Source organism: Lonchura striata, chromosome 12, assembly GCF_046129695.1.
Source record: "Lonchura striata isolate bLonStr1 chromosome 12, bLonStr1.mat, whole genome shotgun sequence".
Classification (NCBI taxonomy): Eukaryota; Metazoa; Chordata; class Aves; order Passeriformes; family Estrildidae; genus Lonchura; species Lonchura striata.
In genome coordinates this window covers 13,392,000-13,408,615 of record NC_134614.1, presented here as the reverse complement: position 1 = coordinate 13,408,615, position 16,616 = coordinate 13,392,000, and the positions used below count along the sequence as shown (strand labels likewise).

Genomic DNA, 16,616 nt, shown 5'->3' with positions numbered 1-16,616 from the left:
CAAAACCGTGACTGCTGAAGTGTCTGGGCAGTCCTTCCTCTCTGAGGACACACGCACCTGTTTTCCTGTCTGCTTTCTTCTGTGCCTGGGTGGCTACAATTTTTTGGGTAAAGGTAATAGCTGAGCTGTCTGTTCAGCCCCTGTTGACTTCAGAGCATGACAGGCATTCAGGGAATGAGCATCCATCTTGTCCCCACTGCTCTGTGTAGGAACATGCAATTTTCAGAGAGGAGATACTAATAACATCTGAATGACTAATGCTATTGAAGGAAGGGTTTGGAAAAGTTCAAGGCTTAATCAGGTTTTTGGTACTCAACAAGCAGAGCACACATGGAGCAGCATTGTGCTGTGAGAGTAAAGGATGAGCTTCTGCAAGAGGCTTGAGCTGTTCATGTGGTACAGTCATGGTCAGAGTGGAGATGGCACTTCCCACGTAGCAGTTCACAGTTGGAGTGCATTGACAGACTCATCTGCTCAGGGTGACATTGTTCTCTCTTGCTGTGGGCAGCCTGGCAAAGCCCATCACAGCTTTGGGAGCTGGAATGTGTCTGTGCCCAGCTCCCAGGGTGAGTGATCCTGCCTAGAGCTGGCCATGGCAAGCCATGGCTTGGCGTGCTTCTCTGCTCACAGGGTGGCTGTGCTGAGAAGCAGGTTTTTGTTTTACCTTCTAAGCGCAAATAGATTTGACAGGACAAATTGACTGAGAGGCCACACCAGCAAACCATTTATTATAACCAAGGCCTGTTTTGAGTAAAGGTGCTGGCTCTGCTGGGGTTGCTGCCTGCCTTGAGGAAGTGCTGAGGGAGAAGGACAGAGAATCCTTTTTTAGGCTGCAAATGGTTTCCAGGGTTGTAGGTTGGAAATAGAGGTGGGTTACTGGCAATAGCCAAGGCAAGGGCTGCAGAGGGGCAGTTAATTAGGCAGCCACATTTGGGTGCATCCATGGAAATTCAGATCCTTAAGCCCAAGTCAAGCTATGAACTATGATCAGCATCTGGGGAAAAGGAGACAGGCATGCACATGCCCTCTGCTTTTCCTGGTTGTGGTCAACTTTGTAAGTTTAAAGTGCAGGGCAAGCTTTGAAGGGCATTGCAGCAGATTAAAGAAAACCTTGGAAGAGAATCAGTACCATGCAAACAACTAGCTCCAGTCCCAAGGGTCTGGCTGCCAGTTCCCAAAATAAGCTCTGAGAATGAGTGTGAGAGCTTTCCTCTCCCTCCTCCTGTTCCCAGCAGAACAAGCTCAGGGGGAAAGAGCAGGATTAGCAAGTGGGATTTGCTTGCTCACGACAGCAGCAGTCTGCCTGCTCTGTTTGCTGGTATGGCAGAAGGCAAGGCTGTTGCTTTGGCATGTTGGGTTAGGAAAAGGAAGTGAAGGGAGTGCTGTGGTGCAACCAGATGCTTCTGTTCATGGGCTTAGAGAAGATTTGGTCAAAAAAAACTTGATGTGGCTTTCCCATGGAGGAAACCAAGCTGGCTTGTGTTGCACTGTGATGTCGTTAAAACTCCAGTAGGGAAAAATGCCTCCCTGTTTATTCTTTTGTAACATCTTTGTGAGCGAGGGTCATCCCAGTACTATTTGTACAAGGTTGTGACAGTGATGAACTGTATGAGGCAGGCTGTGCAGAGCCCTGCTCTGAGGGGAAGGTAAGCTGGTGTGTTAGTTACTACTCCTTGGGATGTGCTTCAGGAGATGCAGGCTGATCTTTCATATCAAGGCTGAGTTGACATTGTATCTCTCCCGTCTGCTCAGAAGGTTTTATTCTAACACATTCTTGGCACAGCATAGCAGAACTACCAATATTTCTATTAATTTTCTTAAGCTTGCTTCTGTAACAGGAGGCAACAATCTGCTCTCTAGAGCTCCTTCCATCCCCTTTCTCCATGGATCTAAACTTAAAAATTATCCAGGAGTTTCAAGAGAAGGTTGCTGGTGGAATGTTCAATCTCCTTCCTGTTTCAAAAAGCTCTTGAGGAGCTGAAAATGCTTCAGGTTGAGTTGCTTTCTGCTGTGCTGCTTCTCTGCTCTGAGTGCCAATCAGGCACAGCATCTCCAAAGCTGTTCAAGGTGCTGGCTCTGGCCATGCTGCTCCTGGGGTGACTGCTCTTTCCCTTGCTGGGGGCAGGGGAGATGGTATTTCTTGTTTCCTGATTCTGTGACCTTTTCCAATTGAGCGTGCAAATAAACATCAGTCGTCCCAGCCTGAAAGCACACCAGGGGTCAGTACTTCTTGCTCTGCTGACCACAGTGCTCGTGGTGCTGCAGTGAGGGGCACATCAGGCTTTCAGTGGGGATCCAGGACTCACCAGTCACACAAGTGCCTCAGGGCTGGGTTTTGGCACAGACCAGCCTCAGCATGGGATGTACATAAGCACAGCATGGGAGAGGATGTGGTGTTAAAAGCGCATGGAGTGAGCCCTGGAAGCTTTTGATGTGACAAAGACAAGGGCTGCCCTGTGCAGCCCACAGGGAGAATGGCTCACTGCTGTCATTTCAGCATGAGGCTGACCCTGCAGTCCAGCCAGAGGGAAAAGCTGATTTTTTTTATTTTCCTCTGTATGGGGAACCTGAGTTCTTTATTTGCTAAAAAATAATCTGCTCCAGGGTTCATTGTGTCAGTCTGCAGAGAGCTTTGCTGGTGTTGCCATTGCATTTTTTTTTTTTTTAATGTAAGTGAAGACAAGATGGTGACACAAAGGCTGCTGACTTTGGGGGGTCTGGAAAGCCCAGTTTTTCCTGGGGCTCTGTCCCATGCCAGAGTTTACTGTGCTCTGGCAGAGTTTTGCTTGGCTTTGGTCATGAACCTTCCTAAGGTACCACTTGTCCTTTGCCCCTGAGCTGCCATTCCTTCCCCTCTGCCATTCTTGTCTCTGTTTTCCTAGAAGACAAGTGTTTTCCATGCTTGACATCTTGCCCTCTCATCAGCTCCCCCCCGGGCCAAGTAGTTTTCTTTGCCAAGTTTCCTTTGGATAGCACATATCATGGGATCTATCCAAACTCTTAATTAATCTCTTAGGAATTGTTTTTCATCTAAATTCCTGGAATGTTTCCATCCACTAAAGATTTCCTCCAGAGAGAAGGGAAATGAATCCCGTGTCACTCCCTTCCGAGCAGGGGTGGCCTTGGGAAGGCTGGCTGTTTGGCTTGTGCCTGTTGGGAGATGTGGCTTCTGCAGTGTTTGCTCGTGGTTGTGGCAGTTTTGCTAAATAAGGCAGCTGTTTGGAGAGCAGCAGGAAGGTGAGTGGCAGCTTCCCCATCACGGGGAGAGAGAGAGAGTATCCCAGATGGATGAGCTGGGAGAGCATGACTCTGTGTCTGTGTCTGTGGGTGCAAAGGAGACCTGTGCTCCTATGTGGAGAGAGGAGCCAGTGCCTGACCAACACCCACCCCTCCAGGGTGCTGGCAGGTGCTCAGGCTGCAGCATCTGTGTGGCCCTGGTGGTCTCTGGTGCTGTGGTGGCACCTGCACAACCCTTCAGCTCCATCTCCCTTTTCCTGTGATGGAATTCTCTGCCTGAAGCGGGTGGAGAGGTGGGAGTCCCTGCTCACCCCCAGCAGCAGCTCTGCACTGGGCTGCAGCCCCACTTCTCCCTCTTCTGATGCTTAGCCAGCAGCAAAGGGAAGTGAAGCAGTGTGGGTTATGTGCTGAGCAGACCTGAATTAAAATCCTTCACCACTCACTGGAGCTGCAGCCTTTGCCTGCTCTCAGTGCCCGAGCCTGGCCTGGGTGGTGCCAGAAGTCTGACAAGAGACAAGGTCCCTGCTGCACTGTGACTGAGTATGGCACCTCTTCTCTGATGTCCCAGTGGTGATGCAGGCTGTCTGTCCGTGCCAGGGTGACAGGAAAGGATTCCTGAGGAGCTCTCCCCTCACCCTGACACTGCTCTGGCTCCTGCTTTACCATCCATTGGCTGATCCCCACCTGGTAGCTGCCCCCAGAGCCAGCCTTGGATAACAGCAGACTGAGCACAGGCTGAGGGAAGAGAAAAAGGCAAAAGCCTCAGGCTTCCTGCAGACTCACAGGATCAGAGTAGAAGCACAGGCTAAAAACAGGAAAGCCACCTATGGCTGTGACAGCTCGCCAGCCATCAGGTGGTGACACTGGGAGAAGTGCACTTCCAAAAGAGCTCCTTTGTGCTGCTGCTGCTCCCAGCCTTGTGAGGGACTGTCCCCTCCCTCCTGTGCTCAGTCCCTGTCCCAGCACCGTGGTGTGCACCCTCCAGTGACCCTCAAAACTGTGATGAGCTTAATAAACCACCAAAATATCAGAAGAGAGAGCTGTGGACTTGCCAGAATGAAAGCAAATGTTGTTACTAATGATGTTCCTTACTAGCATGGTGTGCCTGCTGGCTTGGTGAAAAGCCCCAGCTCTGTTGTTTGTGTTGATGGGCATCAAAGCCCTTGGCCAGAGCTTCTGATCTGGTGAGCTGGGCTTGATCAGACACAGAGCCTGCACAGGACTGCAGAAGGGAAATACTATTCTCTTGATTTAGTGACTTGAGGCATAAGGAGGATGAAATGAGCTGATAAAGGTTGCAGGTTGGGTCTGGTGCTGCTAATGGCTCTGGCCAGAGGGCTGGCATGAGACAGGACAGCAGACTGTCCTGACTGTCCCCTGCTGCAGCAGTCATCACGGGGCTTGGAGTGTGAGTGCCTGGGGAGCCCTTACCAACAAGTGACTTGTCCTAAAATGTGCATGGAGAGGAGAGCAGGAGAGGACCTTGAGGCTGCTCTTTGCCCAACCCCACTCTCTGGGCAGGGGGACAGTTCTGCAGTGTGGGGCACTCTGACAGCACCAACCCTAGCTCTGGATGGACCTTGAAGCTCTTACAGCATCTGGGCACTGCCTGGGAGCTGAGAGCATCAGAGCCACTCCCCAGCCTGATCTGCAGTCACAGCTGGGATCAAAATTGAATCAGCAGTTACTCCTGACCACAGTGCAGATGCTTCCTGTTGGAATTGGGTTTAGTTCAGGACCAAGATCACATTTTAATGGACTTCTAAAAGCATGGGAACTAGGTGTTGAAGCAGGCTGAGTTTGCCTTTTACTGTGTATCCTCCAACAGCTCCACACTGTTGTTTAGTCTGGGGTGTGGGAAGCACTTTGGAATGGTCACCAGTGACACCCTCAGACACACTCTGTTCAGAAAACATAACTTTATTATTAGTTGCAATATACATTGTATTCCTTTAAGAATCCTAAACTTGTATATGGTTTTTCCACTGAAAATACATGTGTATGTATATATGTTTTTATATATGTATATATATATATATATAATGTATTTTATTGAACTGGAACACAACAGAACAAGAGAGACAATTACTTGTAAAAGGAAATGTGATCCCAACGGGTTTGTGCTGGCAGTGTGCTAAGGTGAGTGGTATAAAAAGGACAGGCTAAATAGAAAACATGATGGGTTAGGCAGTGGGAAGTGGCCTCTCAGTGCTACAGGTGGTGATATATACAGTAGTTACACGTTGCTATTGCTCAGTCACGAGTGCCACCTGTTCTCCAAGGCAGAGCAGACTGGTGCAGCTCTGCACAGCAACATTCGTAAGGCTGGCTCTGCTCCCTGCAAGTGGTACCTGCCAGCTGGAAATAGAGTGTAATTACATTTCCCTCAGCAGCTGCTCTGCTCATTGCTAATCTGGTCAGCCAAGGAAGAATTCCTCCGGGGCTCGGTGAAACCTAACTAGGTCAGTATAAAGGAGCTTACAGGCAGGGCAAGGGATCAGCAGCAGTGAGAGAGCTGGAATGTGCGGATCGGTGCCTCACCTGGCCCGGGCTGATTTGTTCCTGGCTCCTTCCCTTGCACTCATTTCCCACCTGCCAAGGAGCTGTGGCCCCTCTGCTCAGCAGCCAGCCCAGGGGTCTGTGGGGTCAGCGCAGGCAGGGCCCAGCTTCTTCTGGATTGGTTTCCCTGTGTTCATTGCCTCAGAAGGTAACTCTTCAGAAAACTGGCTGAGGGTGGCAATACCTGCTGCTGTGCCATGGCTTTGGGATCATTTGGCTTTTTTTTTTGTTGTTGTTGTTGTTGTTGTTGTTGCTGTTGTTTGTAGGTTTTGTTTGTAAACCTTTTCCCAAACAGCCTCCCCAGGCCATGTGCCACTGCTGAGTTCAGCTATAGACTGAAAGAGAAGTCTTCCCCAGATCAATGTAATTTGTTTGCTTTTATTTCTGTTCAGCTGCAGATGTTTCTTGGGTGAAAGGACACATTTTAGCAAAGGCACTGACAAGGGACGTTCCTCTGCCTGAAGCCAGGTTGGAGGGAGCAGACGGGCTCTGACCTTTCTGCTGAAGGGTCACTTCCCTCTCCACTCCCGCAAAGTGCTTGTCACTTTAGAAGGGATGTAAAAATTGTGGGCATTGATTTACTCCTCCTGACTTCCTCAAGAAAAGTGCTTTCAAAAATCCTATCCTTAAATCATCATCTTGCTACTACCCCCGCAACGTCTGTCACCTCTGGATCACACCCACTTGTTTCCCCTTCCAGCTGAAGAAGCAGGTGAGATTTATCACTGCTGTAGTGTCTCTCTTCTTGCTATCTTTCTCTAGCAGCATCTGGCCAGGAGGGAGCTTGCTCAGGCAACACAAGTTGCCTCAAGACAGGCTGCTGGAAGATGGAAAGCAGGTGACCTGCTCATTGCTGTTTCCCAGAGTAAGTGTCACCAGAGGTTTTGGAGGGGCTGCTGAGAACAGCCCATTGCACTGGAATAATATTTCAATTAAAAGCTAACGTTGCTGGGAGAACTACAGCTCCTTCCTCTCTTTAGAGGCAAAAAATTACAAATGCCAAAGTGCCTGGATCAACCTGTATAAAAGAGCTTCCCTGACTTGGGCCCCTTAGGGCGACTACAAGGATACAACCTGCATCCACACATCTTTCATCCATCCATGCTGCTGGGACTGAATGGGACTGAGCCCTGATTCTGACTGTTATTGCACAGAGGTCCCTTTCCTGAACCTTGCTAGAACTGCTTCCAAAGGGAGAAGAGGTGGGTGACCCTCCTGAGTGTCAAAGGAGGGATCCAGCCCTGGGGACAGCAGCTCAAGGCACAGCAGTGCTTCTTGCTGCTGCCAGGGAAGGCAGTAGGGGCTGGTTTGTCACTGGAGGAGACATCCCACTCTCTCATAGTGCGACATTTGCATTCTCTTCTTGCAAAACCAGAGGGAGAGGTGCAGGTTGAACCCCTTCCCTTTGGATAGTGCCAAGAAGTATATTCATGCTGAGGGCCATCTCACTAGACAAATCGGTGTGCACAGCCACTCTGTCATCACTGTGCAGCTTTTACTGTGTCAGTACAATGTCTCTGCTCTCATCCAGGGTCTAAACTCTTTCCTCTCTCCCTGCTGCTAGCAGAGACTCAGGCATCTCAAGAATTTGGCTTACTTGTACCACAGGCCCTGTCCAAGGCTCCTCCACAGCAGCTTGTACAGCAGGGTCTGTGGATGCCCCAGCAGAGCAAGGCAGAGGTTGGATGGATGGGGGATCCCACTCCTCACTCTGCCTTCAGCTCCCACATGTCCTGAAGGGCTGAGCTCAGCCCCTCAGTGCCCGGCCCCAGTGCTGACTGGGAGGAGCCTGGGATGGGCTTGGACAGGATCTCTGCTCGTGCTGTGGGTCTCCTGCTAAACCAGTGGACCATGAGGACACCCACTGCTACTCCCCACCCACCAGATGCTCTGCACTTCTCTCTAGCATTATTTTCAGGACATTTTCCAACTGATGAAGGAAAACAACAGATTATGACTGTAAAGTTATGGTGAAAGGACCGGATCCTGGTAGGACAACACTGTTTCTTGCCAAGAGAAGGAATGATTAACTCCTTCTTTACTCTCCTCCCATTTCTTTCCCAGCCTCCAGCCACTTCTATATAATATATTATATTACTATATTCTCTTATAACTTTGACTTTGCTTTTTCAGTTTCAGTAGCACAAATGATTAATTCCAAAAGGAAAAAAAGGGAGAGTTAAAAAGAAAAAAGGAAGGAAGGAAGGAAGGAAGGAAGGAAGGAAGGAAGGAAGGAAGGAAGGAAGGAAGGAAGGAAGGAAGGAAGGAAGGAACCTTGTCCCTAAGGATATTTACAGAACAGTTAATCTTGCAGAGAAGATGGGGTTTGACATGGGGAAAAGCAGGGGAATTGAATGTGCTAAGTGGGTTTGATTCCACATTCCTGCTCTTCCCTCTGGGATCCTGCTCAAATGATGAAAATCAAAGCACTGTTCAACATGCTTTCCCCAAGTGCAAACTCGCAGAGGATGTGCAGGGTGGTGGGGAAGGCATCTCTATCCCCTGGCCTGGTCTGCTTAAAAGGTAGTATCCAAAAGGGTCTGGTCTTGAAAATCAGCCTTTCACCTTCAGGGAGCTGTCAACTCCATCTTTAGCCTCTCCTCATCACCCAGCACCTTCGTTAGTGCTCTCCTCTCAAGGAGCAGGGTTTTTAAGGTGCTGGATGGTGGGGACAAGGGACGCACCTGGCATCAAAACCATGAAGTGGAAGATACTGATTTCTTTTACATACCAATAATTATTGCAGTATAAACACACCCCAGTCACCACAGCAAAAACAGAGAAGGAGAAGCCGTGGAGAAAATTTGGTGGTTGAGGTGCATCCCACAGACATCAACTCTTCTCCAGATTAGGGCAGTGGCCGTTTACATCAGCAAATAATTCCCCACCCTGTGCATCTCCCCCCACCCTCCCTTAAACTGTGTGTGATAAAATATTCCAATAATCCCTCCATGTTAGATCTTTTCCCAAGAGATTTCTAGTAAGAAAAACATATATTCCTAGAAAACCCCAGTAAGAGCTGCAAATGCAATTGCTCTTAAGTATGGCTGGTTTCCCCAGCTGCTGAGACCTTCTGGCCAATCCATGTCAGTATTTCTGTGAAGACAGAGGTAGAGACCTCAGGCAGCTCTTTGTGGAGGGCATGATAGGCTTCTTCATACACCTGTAACCACAGAGAATTAGAGATTAGCACAGAAAAAATAAATCTGCATGAACAAAACAGCCTTCAGTCCCCTCTCATCAACACCCACAGGTCCAACACCTCCTGCCCACAACTTGTCCATTTTTTCCCAAGATGTAGCAGGTTATGAAATCAAGGAGATGCCACTGGTGGTGCTGGCCCTCAACAAGCAGGAAGGTGTTGGCATTACTGCCTGACATCTGTGGGTACCAGAGCACCCTGCTGCCCTTTAGGAACATAATGCATGTCCCAGCCCCATTCCACTAAGGAGGAGGAAATACTTATCATGCCCTTGGAATGTAAAGGACAATGGGGGATGTTCCCATCATGCCTTGTGCAATTTTACTCCTTTTATGCTCAGACTATCCATTTATTTTTCTGATGACAAAAGCTTTCCCTTGGTCTCCCTCCCTTTTCTTTCAGGTTTATTCATGTGCTAACAATTGGTTAATCAGCTGTGGTTCTCTTGAAATGAGCAGATGTGAAATGGCTTTTGTTGTCCAGCATTTTGGAGAGACCTTCCTGCACCTTTACACGCTGGGACATGAGGTAAGGCTGGTGCTCACACAGTTGGCATTGTTCAGAAGAGCTTTTTGGGTCAACGCTTTACCTGCCTATGAGACTTGCTCTACTTCTACACCAAGTAGAATGTCCAGGACACCCTCCAGGGGCAGACCTGCAGATCACCCACCATCCCCTGTCCCCAGCCTGGCTGTAGCTGGTGAAAGGCCACCACATTGAGCCCAGGGAGGGCTGAGCTTGGGCTACCTCCCTTTGAAAGGGGCTGTCACCTGCCCAGCCTCACCCATCCACCAGCTCTCCTTGCCTCCAGCTCTCCGGAGGTCAGCAGGCTCCCACCCCTCACAGTCACTCATGCTCAGGCCAACCCTGACAGCACAATCTCCTAACAATCAGGAAAGCAAGATGACCTTGAGCGTTTTGTCCTGACTCTGCACTGTGTCCATCAGGAAATAAGAGCCCCTGATATCGCAGAGCTTGTCGGAAGAGCCGTGTAGCACCAGGATGGGCAGAGTCAGCTTGGGCAGGGCTCGCTCGATTCTGGCAATGGCATTCATCAGCTGGATGACGAAGGAGACCTTCATGCCACCGTGGTAGACCAAGGGATCAGATGTGTAAGACTCCATCTGGCAGGGAGAAAGAGGTAATTTAAGATTAGCAATATTTCATGCATAGACGAAAAAGCAGATCGGCCAGGCAGTGAGGAGTCTTCCCTTGCCTTGCACAGTCATTCCCTGCTCTCTCAGGACATCCGGCCAGCAAGTCAAGGTCGAGGTACTGTGGCTTACCAGCACTGCTCACACAACCTGACATACTCTTTGCTGCATGTTTCTCTCTTACACCACTAGAAAATATTCAAGCCAGAGCTCTTTGACAGGAGCTCCTGCAGGGAAACAACCAGTGTTGGACAAAGACCATTCCCACAGGGGCACCTGCCTGCATTTTTCTCCTCTGCTGTGCCCTTCTGTCATTCCAATGTGATATCTCTTCTACAGAGGGTTCTTCAGACTGTGTTGTTTGAAAGCTGATGTTCTCCAGGCCAATATTCTCTCTGCTGAGGGCTCAAATGTTCTCTTTCCCTGTCCGGGGGTGGTGATCATGACCAAAACCTCCAGACAACTGACAGTGGTGACTGCAAAGCCAAAGGCTCATCTCTGGCTGCAAAGCATGACAGACAAGGCAGCAAATGATGGTATTAGGTGGTAGGCAAAAAAAAAGTTGTCAAAGACTTGCTCAGCCAGATTGTGAAGGATAAAAATGCTCAAGAGCTGGTAGAGAAAGTTGCTAGGAAGGAGTAGTTACTGCAGCAGGCAAATCTACAGTAAATATTTGTATACTGTATGTGGAGACGGCCCACACAGACCCCACTATCGCAATATTTGCCAGAATGCTTTGATTATGGGCTGGTCTCTGGCACAGCCTCCAGTTTCTCCCAACCCTGGCAGATGTTTATAGAAATGATGGTTATTTATAGGTTAGCTGAAAACCGACTCCTCCTCTCCTCACAGGCAGTGGGGTCTGTTCAAATTCTACCCTGGCATTAACTTGAGGTCCTTTTGCTTCTGCCTGTGCCTGCCCTGAGGGGACCATGGGTAGGAGGTGACCCAACAGGCCACCCAAGGACACGTAGCCATGTGTAGGGTAGGTGTAGCACAGGCAGGCAATGTAGGACAGAAAGGTTTTGAGGTGGAGTCTGTCTTCAATTCCCTGTGAGATGAGATGAGATTCTCAGGGTGGCAGAACATGGTGGGGCTTTCCCACCTGGATGCATTCACTTGCCAGAAGGTTGGAAGCCAGTTTCTCCTGTTGTCATCTCAAATGTGCTGGAGCACAAAGCACTGGAAATGGAGGTGGCAGTGAGGCAACCTGATGCTCACAATTCTTTCCCCATTACTTTCTTACTTCCAGTCCCTACAATCTCCCACTGCTTTAATTCATGGTTCCTATTTCTACATGCAGCAAAAGAAAGGTCTGGGGGAAATGTGGGACTATTAGTGGCTTACACCATTCAGACCCAGCCCACAGTACTGAGGATGTCCAGGGAGGACAGCTGTACAGCCACTCCACTTTGAGTTGGAGTTGGACTGAAAAATTCTAGTTGTCATAGAACTCACTTAGGGATCCTTGGAAGTGGTGGATGTTTCTAGGATTTGATTAAGGCTATTGTTGTATTTTGGTCTCTGTGCAAGATTATGCCTGCTCTGAAGTGAGGGGTAATTTTTGGCAGGGAGACAAAGGTAATCATCAGAGCTCATCATATTAGGATATTACACATGGTATCTCCCTTTCAAAGAATTATGTGCTTGCTGAGGGTCTGGAAAACTGCTTGTAAGAGGCAACTGCAAAGATGAGACTGTGGTTAGGACACTGAGGCATGGTAAACATCCTCTGCTCCTGCTAACAGCCCTGGGAAGAAGAGACTGAACAGCTCACAGTCCTTCTGGCTCCACATGGACCATCCCAGTGCCCAGCCAGCTTGTTGGTGCAGAAAGCTCCATCTGCATCTTTCATCCCCTGCACTGTTCAGCTGTACCTTCTCTGCCCTCCAAAGTCTTTCAAACAGGGCAAGAAGCTGCCTGTGTCTAGAGTAAATTGTTCCCTTGTGAATGTGCTCATGGAAAAACTCAGCTTTGATTTCAGAACACCAAGCACATGGTGAGGTGCAGCTCACTCTCGTGTTGGCAGCTGGGTCCACCCTGATATGCTCAGCCAAACACGGTGACTTTCATCAGCTTTTTGAGCAAAACCATTGTGTTGCATTGGCTACTTAGAAACTAGCTTCAGCCTAATCTGGACCTATGTCACAGTGCTGTGCTAAAGCATCAGAGTTTTGATATGACTGGGTTTGATTATTTTTTAGTTTGATGGGTTTGTTTGGGTTTTTTAAATTGAATGTAATAAGTAAGAGATTTTGCAGTAGGGATTCAGGAGGGATGGGTGGATGGATTTACAGAGGGTCCCTTCCCATGGAGTAAAACAGTGTTGATGAATTCATGTGAGCTGGCCCCACCCCAGCCCCATAAATGCTACAAGAATGACATGAAGGGTCTCTTTCTTTCTCTTCTCTGAAAGAATGGGGATTTTTTAGCTACTTAGCAGCCAACAAATATTTTTGTGTAGTTGATGGCAGGAGAAAAAAAAAAAAAAAAGACCAAATCTAAATTGCCAACCCAAAATGATCAGGACTTCAGGGGCAGTATTGTATCAGTGCACAGGAATCCTTGTCAGAGTTAATGTTCAGTGCATGGGGTGAGTGCCAAGCAGCAGCTCTCTGGGGAAGGAGGAAAGACAGGGAATGGGCTTTATATTTTGCAGGCTACAATCTGCAAACCCTGCAAGCCCAAAACTGTTGTTGCTGCACCAAGCTCTGAGATAGGGGGCAAGAACAGAAGGTGATCCCAGGAGAGCCTGTGACTGCTTCCAGACACTGTCAGGCAAAGGTCTCCAGGGTCTCTCACAACAGCTGTTTTTATATTTATGTAATTCCAAGACAGAAGCAACCATCAGGTTGCTGCATCACATTGACCTCTTTAGAGGTCTGCATCTCCTATTGCAGCCCATCCTATGTGGACTTGGCAGGAACAAGGCTTAAGTCAGGGGGACCATTCCACTAAGTCAACAGCAGCTAACAAAGATTACTGGGGCAAAGAAGTTCCTGTCACTGTGATGCCATTCCTCCTTGGAATAATAGGGACTGATTTTTAAGATTGCTTCTTGCTCTCTTTTTTTCCCTCTGGTACAGCAAACATCAAACAAACATCTCTATATCATTCTGTATTTCAGTCCCCACAGCCTGAAGACAGCTTTCTGGGAACACAAAGTCACTAGGAAATTCTTGGATGTTGTCCCAAAAATATTTCTAGTGAATAGAAAGCTGGTCTGGCAGGAGAGTACATATAACATATAAATAATGGATGTTTCCAGCACATTGTGTGCTTTAAATTTGAGTGTCTTGAATCCAGAAGGAGGGTGGAGTGTGCTTAGAGGCAGGAAGAGGACCAAAATGCTATCTTGTTTTCAGTAAGTGCCTGGACCATCAAATCCTGGTGTTTGAAGGGGGTCAGGAAAGTTACATCACTACCCACAGCTGCTCTACCCATCAGCTGTGTGCTCATGTGTAGGTGAGAAGGCAGCACAGCACACAGGGTGTCTCATTTGGAAGGCATCTCCATTATGGGCAGGCTCTAATGAAGCAGACCTACACCTTTATCCACTGCAAAAGGCTCTCCCTTGCTCCATGGAAAGGGAAAAGGCAGACCAAAACACTGCTCCAAGGAAGCTTTAGAGACTTGAAGCATCACAGAACAGATGAAGCAGCAGCAAGTATGTGGTTAGAAAGACAATACAATAGCAATTATTATAAAGTATGTCCAGTGGTTGCTGTGGTGATTCTTAACATCACCACAACTCAGTCAATACTGTGTGCCAATTTCAGGAGCTCTCTGACTTTCCTACTTTACTAATAATATTTTCCTAAATGTATTATTATTATTCAGGATGTCCCTACATCATCACTTTTCTCCTACAAAACGATCAAGTGCAGCAGTTGCATCTTCCAGCAGAGGATCCAGCTCTTGGAGGTGTATTTAAAACATCCTTAAATGTTTTAAATTTAAAACACCTTCAGCAGAGTTCAGGTGTCACATAACAAATCGGTGCAGAAGCAGGTGAAGACCCACATGTCACAGATGCTCACTCTTCAGGCAGGGAATAAAGCTCTCCAATTCCTCTCCTCCTCCAGAGCACTGATTGCTTTTATCCTCTAAGTACAAATGTAGATGTTAAAACTTTCCTCTGTGTCATTTTAGTGAATTGATTGTCTAATTTAAACCTTTTCTCTGAATTATATACCGTGAGTTATAGCAGCTGAATACAATTAAGAACAGGTTTTTACAGCTAGATTGGAGTCAGTCTTCTTCCCAAGCATATATTTTGTGCAGCTTCATATGGTACTTTGGAGCATATGTCACATGGTGCATCAGTGGATGCACATGATCTCACTCCACACTAGTCCTGTCTTCTTTTCCTCAGCTCCTTGGATCTTTCCACCTCCAACACAGTGAAATCTTATGCTCTATTCAAGGATAAGTGAACTGAAACTCATTGGAACAAAAACCCCTCTGGCAGTGCCAAGAAGCAACCCTGAGCCTTGAGGCTATTCTGGGAAACTCTTTGCTTTCCAGTTTTCTGAATAGGTGAGTCAAAGATGTGGGATATGCCGAGGCCAAATGCACTGCACTTCCACAGATGCTGGCACTGTCTTTGCCCCTGTTCCCTTCAGCTTCAGTCCTAATGCTGGTCAAGCTGCCTCCTCGACCAAAGACAAAGGCAATTTATTAATTCCTAGTTAAAGTAGGAACCATTGCATGAACAGCAGGGAAAATTACAGCATCTGTCAGTGAGATGTGAGCTGGTGTGGGAGCACAGGAACGAGTGACCAGCAAAGCTCTTGAGACACCCTTGAGTGCCATTTTCTATAATTCAAGAAAAAAATGGTGCTTTCTGAAATGCACCAAGTTCCAGGTCTAGCTTAAGCACCTTTATTCACTTATGGTTTCCATCTCTTTTCACTCTTCCCACAATGGTGAGAAGGAAAAACCCTCTTTAGGTGATGTTGCAGCAGTTGCAACTGCACCTGTTTGTGCCGTGATGGCATGAACAGGCTGACACAGTTATTACCAGGAGTGAGTGGGAGTGGGAGACCAGTCCCAGGCTATTGTGGCACTATAAAAACTCAACCCCAGCACAGTTCCATGCACATTCACAGTGGTGAGGCTGGAGCTGTGTTGTTACAACAGCTGCTTCAATTACAGCTCCTTGAGGTATTGTTCTTGGGTGCAGCATGGATATATAATTTGTTTGGAAAGGCTGTAGCAGAGTCAGAGTGTGATCCAGGAGACCTTAGAAGAAGTTCTTTGGTTCAAGCGTGTTCTTGTCCTCTGCTTGAATGCATTTTGCACTATGTGCTCCTGGTTTGGAAGCAGGAAAACAAATTCCCTAGGATTGTAGGGTTTTGCATGATTTCACTGCAAAGAGCAGGGGTGGAAGAGTTGACTTTAGCAGCGTGCTTGCTACCTGAGCTGGGTTTTGCTGCTGTAATGAGTGGTGGTGGTGCAGCAGAGATAGAGACATGGCTCCCACGTGCTTCCCCCTGTACCTGTAGCTCTCTGTCATGTCTGGTACCCAGAGCAGCTGTGGGTGCAAAGCACACCCCAGGGAGGAGCAGCTGGTTTAGCACAGTCTTCTGTGAGCAGTCAGCTCCACTGGCTTCAGAGATATGTCACCTTTCTACACCAGCACAGATTTTTGCCCTCCTGATTTAGCAAAACACTTGTGGGTTTTTCTAAAAGAAAAATGGCAGGACTGGGACAAGATACCAACTATACAGTGAGTTAAAATGGAATTAAGGTTCTCACCTCTTTCTTGTTTCGGGAAATTGCATTTGGATCTATCGACCCCAGTGATAGGTTTGGGAGCACAAAGTTGAGCACTTTTGCTGCAAAAACCTGTGGGAGAGGAAAGGAAGTGGTCAGAGAGCCAGTTAGAGGAAGAGAGGGAGCATAGAGACCCAAATCCTGAGCTGATGGAAATCAGCACAGGAGTTAAACAGTTGAGAATTGTCAGCTATCTCTGGAGAAAGATCTGTCCTATATTTGAAACATTTCTCCTAACGAGGAAAGTGTTTAAACTGCTCCTGGGAGCAGGGAGTGGGTGTGCTAGACTGAAATGCCGTCAGCTGTCCATCCACATGTAGCAGCACAACTTCATTGTACTCTGGCTTTTCCTCATTCTTAAGTTAATTTCTGAAAGGGCTCAGTTAAGTACTTTGATAGGAAAAGGTAATTTTCAGCTCTTAGAGGGCTGGGTTTTGGTGTTTTATTGCCCTTTCCTTGCTGCCACAGCCCTGATCTCAGGCTCAGTGCATAAGGGATGTTGGGTGCCACTGCAGCAGTTGCCTAGGCTGCACTCGTTTTGATAAGCCTATTCTCCAGGGAACCTGTAAATAAACAACAGCCAAGTGTGCATGCATTGGCTAAGGGAATCCATTGCTCACACGTCTCCTGGGAACCACACACAAAAGCATTGAGCAGCCCAGGCTGGAAACTGCTGGTAGAAGAAA

General features: G+C 47.9%; 1 protein-coding gene across 4 annotated transcripts in view; it reads right to left on the bottom strand.

Annotated features, from left to right (window-relative positions):
* Positions 1–5,141: 5,141 nt before the first annotated feature.
* MGLL (monoglyceride lipase) overlaps positions 5,142–16,616 on the bottom strand; it is a 104,096-nt gene continuing 92,621 nt past the window's right edge. For all 4 annotated transcript variants that reach the window (XM_021532144.3, XM_077786122.1, XM_021532152.3 and 1 more), the window contains 3 exons: positions 15,913–16,002; positions 9,907–10,122; positions 5,142–8,959 (listed from right to left, as the gene is read on the bottom strand). In XM_021532144.3, the coding sequence (XP_021387819.1) occupies positions 8,834–8,959; positions 9,907–10,122; positions 15,913–16,002 (432 nt within the window). In that variant the 3' untranslated portion in view covers positions 5,142–8,833. The remainder of the gene's footprint in view (positions 8,960–9,906; positions 10,123–15,912; positions 16,003–16,616) is intronic.